Source organism: Cylas formicarius, unplaced genomic scaffold, assembly GCF_029955315.1.
Source record: "Cylas formicarius isolate icCylForm1 unplaced genomic scaffold, icCylForm1.1 PGA_scaffold_7__23_contigs__length_41026272, whole genome shotgun sequence".
NCBI lineage: Eukaryota > Metazoa > Arthropoda > Insecta > Coleoptera > Brentidae > Cylas > Cylas formicarius.
The window spans coordinates 14,910,137-14,920,985 of NW_026844352.1; the positions used below are offsets into that span (position 1 = coordinate 14,910,137).

At 33.2% G+C, this 10,849-nt stretch overlaps 2 protein-coding genes across 3 annotated transcripts; one reads left to right on the forward strand and one right to left on the reverse strand.

Annotated features, from left to right (window-relative positions):
• Positions 1–2,600: 2,600 nt before the first annotated feature.
• LOC132704654 (juvenile hormone acid O-methyltransferase) lies at positions 2,601–6,777 on the forward strand. The gene is made up of 3 exons (XM_060674795.1): positions 2,601–2,975; positions 3,839–4,113; positions 5,779–6,777. The coding sequence occupies exons 1-3, from the start codon at positions 2,614–2,616 to the stop codon at positions 5,979–5,981; spliced, it is 840 nt and encodes a 279-aa protein (XP_060530778.1). The 5' UTR covers positions 2,601–2,613; the 3' UTR covers positions 5,982–6,777.
• A 722-nt stretch (positions 6,778–7,499) lies between these two features.
• LOC132704601 (transmembrane protein 62-like) lies at positions 7,500–10,795 on the reverse strand. Of its 2 annotated transcripts, none has more exons than XM_060674704.1 (12): positions 10,418–10,795; positions 10,116–10,365; positions 9,908–10,060; positions 9,543–9,849; positions 9,240–9,395; positions 9,039–9,186; positions 8,866–8,988; positions 8,732–8,813; positions 8,435–8,679; positions 8,325–8,380; positions 7,976–8,203; positions 7,500–7,934 (listed from the first exon to the last, which is right to left on the reverse strand). In XM_060674704.1, the coding sequence occupies exons 1-12, from the start codon at positions 10,628–10,630 to the stop codon at positions 7,898–7,900; spliced, it is 1,998 nt and encodes a 665-aa protein (XP_060530687.1). In that variant the 5' UTR covers positions 10,631–10,795; the 3' UTR covers positions 7,500–7,897. The 2 variants fall into 2 exon arrangements, with proteins under 2 accessions (XP_060530687.1, XP_060530686.1); XM_060674703.1 differs by having other exon boundaries at positions 7,500–7,924; positions 10,418–10,794.
• Between the last annotated feature and the right edge of the window lie 54 nt (positions 10,796–10,849).

Here is a 10,849-nt window from a genome sequence, read left to right on the forward strand (position 1 = left end):
TAATTATTTCTAGTGTTGAAAGAGGGTTCACTGTTGCACAGGAATTGCTTGCTTTACAGCCGCTAAAAGGATCGGTTTACGTAAAGGTTCCATGGAAATTTTCAATAAAAAAGCAACCGAATTAAATATGGAAAAAGATGATTTCATTGTCCACCAACAGAACTTGTGTTCTAAGTCCATTCGACTCCAGAATATTGTAGTAAAAACCATCAATTTTATTCGATTTCAGGGGCTTAACCATCGTCAGTTTAAGACATTTTTTTATGATATATCAGCCGAATATGACGACGTAACATATTATTATGAAGTGAGATGGCTAGGCTAAGGTAAAATGGTGAAAAGCTTACACAAATAAGATAAACCACTATCTGAATTGAGGGACGTTACAGGCTATTCGAATGATACCATTTCAAGTTACGTTTATCAGAGTCCGTGATATCTTTTTTCGAATCGTATTTCACCGATCGCCGTCAAAGAGTGAGCGTAGATGGTATTACCCCTTTTTTAACCCAGCGTCACGGTGTCCCACAAGGATCGGTTTTGTTTCTGCACTTTTTTCTCATTTATATAGATGATTTTGCACATTATATTAAGTCCGTCAAGTGTATTTGCAGACGACGCCACAATTATCTCTTGAAGTTCATCTCTAGACGAACTGAAAAGTAGAAGTAATGTTTCTGCGAAAGCTTAAGCAATTTCTTAATACTCAAGTTATGAGAAGTGTGTATTTCGCTTTATTTCACTCTAAAATGCAATATGGGGTCACCATATGGGATGCATCTAGTTATACAGTCAGAGTGTTTCGTCTTCAAAAAAAAAAAACTCTCCCTATTTATCTTGGTTTTGACTATAAAAAAACCCGCAGAACACATTTTCGGAGTATTCATATTATGACTTTATCATCTACTTTCATATACAACAGCCTAATCCAGAGTCACTCTAATAAATCAGGTTTTTCTGTTCAGTCTGATACTCATTCCTACGCAACGCGTACTGCACACCAGTTAACGATTAACCGATACCGTCTTAATAAATCAATTAGAAATTCTCGAAACCTGAACTTTTATAATAAATTACCTTGGTAACAATCCTGTTAAGGGGGCTGTCAAGTATCTACTGGCAATAAACTGTTTTTACAGTATTGATGACTAGCTAAATTTCAAATTTCAAATTTGTGAAACCTGTCTACTTTTATAAATTTGTTTCGTGACTTTAAGTGTTTTATACTTTAATTCATACATTGTTTTATTATCTATATATGTATCTGTTTATTTTGTTTTGACTTGCTACACATACATTTTGGTTAAATAAATAAATAAACAATGCTTATGCTCAATATGCTGAAGAAGTCGAGTCACTGTCGGAACAATTTTCGAACAGATTTAGAGATTTCAAAATAATGGAAGAATGTTTCAATTTATTTGCTACTCCAACCAAAAGTAATGTATAAAATTCTCTAATACACTTGCAAATCTAAATTTGTGCAATTTTTACAAAAAGTACCTCCAAAAAGGCCGTTTTCCGGAGCTTAGAACATTGATTTGTGCGTTCGCCGGTACTTTAAATGCAAACAGTTCTTTTCAATGATGAAAATTATTAAATCAAAATATCGTAATGTGTACTTCGCATCAGTGGAATCAATTCAAACATCGATGGATCAGTTTCCCAACTTCAAGCTCCAGTATCTCATTGATATCGGTGTCGCCATTTAAATTTCGCAATTTTGTAATAATTCCAAATTTTTTGATTTAATTATACTGTATTATCTTTTTTTTTTTTGTTATTTTAATAGATAACTAAATAAATAATAAATTATTTGAATTGAAGTTTGGCCCACAACAAAGGCTGCCCATACCTGCTCTAGGCGTAATTCTTTTGCATCTATCTCAGTATAAAGTATTCGTCCTCCAACGAAAAGAAATATCGAAATTAACGACGAAACGTCTCCAGGTTCAAGAATTTCTTACCCTCCAAGCCGACGCGGGACCAAAAAGCAAAAATCGCCCAAAAAGGCAAAAAATGAAAATCTCGTTTTTACATTAGCCGGTTTCTCGGGCTGTAAAACTGACCCGGGCCAATCGTTTTTGGCCGAAAATGTTTTTCATCTCTGTCGACGGGGTGATGACCCGTGCACCAGCCCGTCTGCGCACTTACATTCGTGGGTCCTACACCTAAAAATGTTGTACTGGTCAGTGCACTCGGCTCGATATTATCGATGAGATAATTTTTTTTTATCGGAAAAAAAATCCTGGCGGAGCGCACTCTGGTAGACAGGGGGGACACGCGCGGGGGGCCCCCGCTGCGGGGGGGTTAGGAAATTGAGGTTATGTACGGTTTCTGTTGCTTATATCGGCACTATACATCTACTTGCGCTTCCTCTTGATAATAATAATAGCAATTAATTTGGATGTGAAAACATCGAAATGGACGTTGAACGAAAACCACCCTAGCTGACAAACGAAAGTGATTTCGAAAAAGCGCCGATTGATTTTTTGGCGGAAAAATATCACGTTTGAGAGTCTCTGGATCCGAAAAAATCTCGTATATAAGCCCGGCCCGGTCGAAAAACTTTCGGCAGTTGTTGCGGTGGCACTGCGATCGTTTTTTCAAACTATGGAGCCGAATTTTTACTCGAAGCACAGCGACGTGCAAAAAGTAGACAACGCGTACGTAATTAAAAAGTATTCGCGCTGGATCAAATGGGAAACGAGGGGTGCCAGGATTCTGGACGTGGGCTGCGGGGACGGTTTCACCACCACCGAGCTGTTGTTGCCCCGCATACCTCGGAATTTCGAAAAACTCGTTGGCAGCGATTTGTCGCAGAAAATGGTAGATTTCGCCAATGCAACGCGACAAAAGGAAAATATCACTTTTCTGCAGCAGGATATAGGCGCCGATAGTTGTCAGCGGGGGTTGGTCGCGCAGTTTGACCACGTTTTTTCGTTTTACTGCCTCCATTGGGTTCCGCATCAAAAGTAAGTACAACTAATCCAAGGAAAAGCATCTAGTTTAATGATTTCGGGCTTATAGCGTAAAATCTAGGCGCAGGAAATAAAAAGACCTTAGTACAATCATTTTTGCCTCAACTTTTAATCCTTTCAGTTTTTTATTATTATATTATTGGTTCCAGCAGGGGCCCAGAAAAGGATTATTTTTTTGAAACAATAATACTTTTATTGACCAAGGATGAACTTTGAGAGTCGGCGATTTTTCACTTAAAAAAACAGTAATAATAAAATTTCAAAAGCCGTATTATTAGTCGTAATGAAAATAGTTTGATAACGCAAATTCTATAGACCTAACACAATTCATCAAAAATTAATTAAAAACTTTTGATTTAAGATCAAACATCCTCAGCCGTTAAAAATTGGTAGTAAATTGTGAAATTGTGATTATATTACTAAGACAAAGACCGCTAATTAGGAAAATACATAAAAATATCATTACAAAAAGTTTTTCTCCTAATATTATAGAAGAGGTCATAGTTTTGAAGCTGTTTAATGAGTTTTTTGTCCTAACCTTTCATAGAATCCGGTTTTAAAATAATGAATAATCAATAATAATTTATTTAATAAGAATTTAGAAAAAAAAATTCCTAAAAATAGAATATTAATTGGTTATCGGTATGTATAGCAAAATAATTGATTTTTTTCCCACATACAAGTTTTAACGTTAACATTTTGGCCAAAAAAATAATTTTATGGTCCTAAGTTAGAATGCCTTAACAAAAAACATTTTTTTTAAATATTAGGCAAAATTACTTTTACTTAACTTTTAAATTATTATTATATATTACTTTTCGAATTTGCTTGTAATATTTTTGCTTGGCTTTTTCCAGAAACGCGTTCGCGAACATTCACGAGATGTTGCGACCTGGCGGCGACGTATTGTTGAGTTTCCTGGGAAATCATCCGCTGTACGACATTTACGAAAACTTGTCGAAGAAAATTCAATGGGCGCCCTATTTTCTTAAAGACTTCGTCTCGCCCTACCACCACTCCAAGCGCCCCGAAGAAGACGTAAATATTTTTATGAGACAATCGGGATTTATCGGTTGTAACTGCGTAGTGGAAACTAGGCGTTTCGTTTTTGACACTTGGGATCAAGTTACAAGTATGTAGAAAGTTCTAACCCAAAATACAGACATAACTACAACTTTTGATTTTCTCGCGCGCCCTGTATAATATACAACAAATGTAAATGCAGAAGTTTACATTGCACCGATTAAACCAATTAGTTCTATTTGTCGTGTTAATAATTTACTATTGCAATAAACATTTATAACAAATAAAACTGTAAATACAAAAATTGTGGGTCATGATGCAATCCACAAAGGTCGTTCGAACAAAATCGCGCTGTTTATCGCGATATTACAGTTACCGCTGAAAAAGACGACTTTCAGATATTTTCAGACTGACGCAATATTTGGAACCCAAAATTTCAATGTTTTAGCTATTTAAAAATTTAAACCAATATTCTCGAATTCGTATATTTCTTTGGTGAAAATAATAAAAACAGAAGCACTATTTATTGTTTAATTTTGTTTTGTTTTATTTATTTGTTTAAAAAATTAAAATGTCAAATAACGTGTAAGTGGTAGTTGAACTGAGGTGGCTTTTACTTGATGAAAATCCATTTATCAAAATAAATAAGAACTAAAAGTCCAGATTTTCACAAAATTATATATTTTGACATGACAATTGTTTCGACAAAAGACACGGTGTTGTCGAAACAATTGCCATGTCAAAATATATAATTTAGTGAAAATCTGAACTTTTAGTTCTTATTTATTTTGTAAGTGGTAAATGAGTTTAAAACATTATAATATTCTTAATGAATTAACTAATAGTTAAATTATTATATTGTCCAGTGTGGCATAAAAAGGTTAGTTGTATTTCAATAAAATATAACCAAAACAGTATAAAAAGTAACAAAAAATTTCTGGCATAAATGGCGGCAATTTAAGATGTAACCTGCGTCAGATCATCTTCAACGATATCTCAAAAACTATTTCAGTTACAAAAAAACTAACACCGACATTTTACTTACTTACGGCACATTTGGCTCAATATAATTGTTTTCAGTTTAACCTAGAAATGATTTTTAATGCGTTCTTTACGGATGACATGGCATATGAAACGAATATTAGGCATACAAAAATTATAGCCTAACAAATCAGAAAAAAATCATACGAAATCAACAGCTATATTTTATAGTCTTAGGTTGTTGGTAAACCTCCCAATAATATAAGATATAATTTAAGACCGCATCTTGCGGGATAGATGATAAAGTATTTAGAAATGTTTATATTGTGAAATATTATTTTATGTAAAAAATGTTTCTTCTCACCGTGAAATGATAATTACAAAGACATTAATATGCTTAAAAATGCACATACATGAAAATTAAAAATTATGCGAATTGCAAAAAAATATACCTAGAAATAGACATTTTACTTAACATTTAACGTTATAGGAATTGTTTGTTAGTTAACTAAAAAAATATATTAAACCGCATTTAGTGTTGGAGACTGAATGGCAATACAAATGTCATGAATTTAGAATATTTAGATTTAATAATTTTTGGGCGCTAATTTCAAAGATTTACTCACAGTGTGACGCTCATTAACAGCCACATCTATTTTTGGAAAAATCACACGAAAAGTTTTTTCTTCTAAATCGCCTCGCAAAATGTAAACATGAATGTTACAATCAGAATTTGAATTCAAATAACTGCCGAGCACCCGCCATTTAGTCAATAAGCGTTCGCTATTTGCAGAAACCTTAGCTGCGATTGATCCCACAATTAAGCAATTGGGATCAGAGGACCAATCAAAATATATCGCCGACTTCATCGAAGAAGCCAGAAAGGTCTTGTGGGATAAGTTGGTGACTTCCAATAACAACAACGAGGAGAAAATTCCCATCGATTACAAATTGATCGTTGTTTACGGCCGAAAATCGAGCAAGGTGGAGCTGTGACATTTTCTTGTTTTGTTTAAGTAGAGTATACGGGGTAGCTACTTTTAAAGTATCCATTGGAAACTGGAAAAGAAAACTAAGATTCTCAAAGCTAGAAAACTACTTTTTAAATTTATTTATTATTTCTATCAAAAAGTCGGTTCTCAAACGGTTAATATAGAATTTCTTGCAGCTTTTTAGGCATAGTATGAATGCTTAAGAAAAAGTCTTTTTAATTGACAATATTATAAGTAACAATTTTAAAAATTATGCAATTTTTTTTCCTATATCACCCAGTGGACACTTTCAAACCACCCGGTATAACTCGCGATTTTAAGAAATTTATTTGTTGTGATTATGTTATTTAATTAGTAGTATACCTTAGGTAAATTAAACTATTAGTTCATTGCATTATTTTAAACAATCGCCTGCAGGGAAACACGCTTTTATAAAGAAGATAATAAGATAGATGGTAGAGAATCTATTTTGTACAGATATATTTAAGTAAAATAAATAACTATATATTTACCTATTTGCTATGTGCTCTGGTGAAGATTAAAATGGAGCGTGCACAGACAAAAATTACTCGCCTTTTCATGTGAAATTGTAAGGTGAGTTTTTGTTGAGTAGTATCATATTGACCATTGTACTTAGGAAATGTTTTGATATGATCATTGGATACTGTGTGTCGTGTGACCATTGTTCTTAGGAAATGTTTTGATATGATCATTGGATACTGTGTGTCGCAATTAACTAACTGTGAAAAATAAACCTTTCGCAACAGTGTATAAAACATTTTTTCTAGAGGTAATAGAAGAACTACCAAATATAAATAATATTTTTTATTGCTTGGGATAAAATGTAATAAAACGAATACATTTTATTTCATATTGACTATATGTTGCCTTTAAAATTGTCAATAAAATGTGTTGGTTGACATTGCAAATAATTGAAAAGAGGCTTTATTTTAGTAAATTATTGTTATTGGTAAATAGTTTTGTAACTGAAGTTAACAAAACTACCGCAAGAGGCGCGCACCGGGTTTTAATCATAAATTGGTAGTTACTTATTTCATTAGTTCTGACTTCCACCTAAAACTAAGCAAAATTTCGTATTACGTTTTCTAAATAATCTAAATAAACCATGAATATATATGATTTTCTACGAAATAAATGATAGCGTGAGCTATATTGCCTATACCAAATGCGGTTGCGAAAATATTGCGTTATTTGTATTAAATCATGAATATTTTTTTGAAAAACTAGATCCAGAATTCTGTTGGTTGTGTTTGTAATGAAATTTTCCTATGCGATTTAAAACGCTGACAGTCATATTATATCTACTCATCAGAAAAGTTTTGATCATTAGAGTTCAAAAAACCTGCACTGTTTCACATTAAAGTACCGCGTAATTAATACTTTGCTATTATGAATGTGTTTTAAAGAGTTAAAAAAGTCAAACAAATTTTCGTTGCCTAGAAGTTTTCTGGTGGTTGCATGTATAATAAAAAGACGAAAATTAAAGATTTATAATTGGGTTAAACAAAATATCCAACTAGGATAACAATAGACAGTGTTAAACGCATACATTTAGGAGAAGAAAAACTACTGCCATTTTTTAGGTAACATATTTCTATTTAGCGGAAGTTTTCCTTTTACAAAATACATTTCCTTCTAGTAGATCTTCCAGAATTTCTGATTACTTCCAAAAGCATTTTAGTGTTTTAGTGGTATTCTATTACACTTCTAATATAGTCACAAAGAATATAATACTTGACAGTCTCATTAAACTACAGTACAGTAAAGGTGTTACAATATTTAAGATATAAATTATGTCATCACAAAAACAATATCACATGTTATTCATACAAATAAATTTAACTATTTTTTTCTGACTTTGTGGGTTCCAAGTAGACCTCAGCTTGACTAGGGTCATCTTCAGTTAGTAAGACTTCTGTTGCTTTCCTGAAAATATCTATAATGGATATCAAACTCTGGACATCAGATTCGCTCTACCTTAAGTGATTCTCTGGTAAATGCAGTGCCCAGAAATACAAAACTGATGCCAGTACCAGAGACCATGTCCTCAAAGGTCCCAGGAAAAATGCCAGAGCACCATACGCCAACCAAAATAAATACGCCATTATAACTTGTGTGGTAAAAACCACGGAAAATGGGAGGTGTAACCAAACACTTTCCTTCCATTTTAGTTTTTTACCAGACTTGAGGGATAACTGTTGAAACCTAGAAGTGAATATTTGAATTCAGCAAAATCAGACCTTTTAAAATAATTGAAAACCCATAAACTGAAATTGGATTAATGTGAAATGAACAAATTGGAAAAAAAATTATTAGAAATATGTACCTGTAATAGATCAAATTCACCATGATTAGTGTGAATGGAAGTTGGAAGGTTACAAGCTACAAAAAGTATGTATGTATATTTTCTATTTTCATTTCATTTTCAAGTAGTACCTGAATAAAACCATACATATATGTGAAAGATCCCGGCAAAAATGCACCATTGACAAAAATACCCCACGCGAATATGACCCCAATATGGTCTTCAACAATATAGCCGACGGACCAAGGACCAATCATCAAATATATAGGGTACAAAATAACCGGCCAAAATATTCTGTCAACGGTTGTCAGTACCCACAGTTTTTTCAACCATTTATTAAGACAATTATCTCTGGCCTTTAACCTCTTTTCGTTTCCTGATAAAATAAAGGAACAAGTGTGATGCTGCTATTATTAAGAAACACTTACCCAAGATGGAGTTGTGGAAGTACTTCAACAAAAATAAGGGAAGTGAGTAAATAATTACAGTGCTAATAAAAAATCCTTGGAACTAAAACCAAAAAAAAAAGTATTTCTTTGATCATATAACAGTTCAAACTCACAATATCACTTGCATTTGACATAAGGGCTATTCTAGGAAGGACCCCGAAAGACAGCCTTGTGCCATCTAGGGAGAATGGTTGAGATTTGTAAAGCTCCCTGCCATCTATATCTTTCACGAAGAGCTAGAAAAAAACAAATTCAATGAAATGAAACTAAATTTCCAAACAATTACCTCAATCTGGTGAAGACCAGAAGAATACCTTTGAGGATCCCAACTGACCACATACAAAGGACCCTTGATGTGCTTGCAATCTGTCCACGGCTCATGGTCCACCCTAACCCTAACAGTTCTAATTCTTGCTAAACTAAACGCTAAAACTCTTAAAGAGGGTGTCAATATAGCAGTCAACCCAAGCATGCATACCAACATTACCTTATATGAGTGGATTGCTGAATATTTTCCAGGTTTTCCTTTAGGGGATTGAGAAAGAGGGCGTGTTTTGGGTTAGTAACTACTCCCACCGGCCAACTGCGGTGGGGTATGTCAACAAAGGAGAACATCCCGTGATCTATAGTTAGTAATCTATACCTGTTATTTAGGAGAAATTAGATAAGTATTTCTTAATACATAATTTTAATTTATAGATACAAGAACTTTGTACAAATTTTGGTCAATTTTTATCTCAAATATATTTCCCATATATAGTTACAGTTAAATTTATTTGGAAGTACTTACATTCGATTATCTTTCCAATCTCCAAGTTCTAGTTCTAAAAATCCTCCTTTCTGCATAGAATACATAGAAGGTATAAGACCTCCCAAGGTATGAAGATGTCCGCAGACATAGACCATACCATTCTTATCTTTTTTAATAAGATCTCGTATGTTCTCAGATCCAGATGACAGAATACATGATGTAGGAAAATGTCCAAACCAGATTGTGTAATTACTACCTGATTCACCTGCTTTTTTAATAAGTTTATTTATTTGCTGGACTTCAGCTTCATCTATGACTCCCACAAAATTAAAGGGCCGTCTTGGACCTACAAAGTTTTTCATACATATATAAAATTAAAAAATATTATTTGGCTGCATATTTACCAGGTTCAAGACAAGCATCAACTCCAATGAAAGAATACAAAATTTTGCCTTTCCTTAACTGAATCATATAGGATCTCGGATGTTCTTTTCCTTGCACTGAATAGTTTGAGAAATAGTTTTGTTTTGATTTTATATCGGCAACATTAAAATTGTCTTAAATATATTGAGTTAATTATATTTTAATTCAAACTAATTCATTCAGATTTACCATGATTGCCCCTAATGTCAAGCCACCGTGTTTTGTTTGTAATATCATATTCCTTTAATATATCTCGATAGTGTCTCCATTCGGGCTCATGTTGTTGAGATCCGATGGCATCTTTAGTTTTGGCATCTGTTAAATCACCCGACGCAAGTACTAGACTGGGCCTAATTCTGTCTATGGTATAATGACAAAATTCCTTAAACTCGGTAATTCTTGAAGGGTCTTGAAATATGCTCACGTGAATGTCCGTTATCTGTGAATTTACCACTAATTTCTGTCTAACAGTTCAAAAAGCAATGACTTACCTGCAAAATCCATATCAGATTATCGAACTTATCTCCGATCTTAAAGAAACGCTCTTTTGTGTGATCTTTGGGATGTACCAGTGTTGTGCTTATTAAATTAATAATGTTCGCAAAAAATATTGACAATAAGATCACGGAAACGAAAGCCCCCAGAGCTGATTTTGGGACCTTCATGATTATTTGAATATTTAGTGTGGTAGAGACGGGTTTCATTAATTTTTCTAAAACCTTATCATTGTTTGTTATCAAATAACTAATTTCAATTATTAATTTAAAATTTCATATTCTGATAACCAAAATTTTGCCTGGACATTTTCATAGATTATTACAGATAACCTAAAAAAACGATTTTAAGACCAGTAATCTCAAAAATGAAGTCGGTAAGCTTAATAAATATTCTCACTTTGTTTAACATCTAATAATTTTTATACT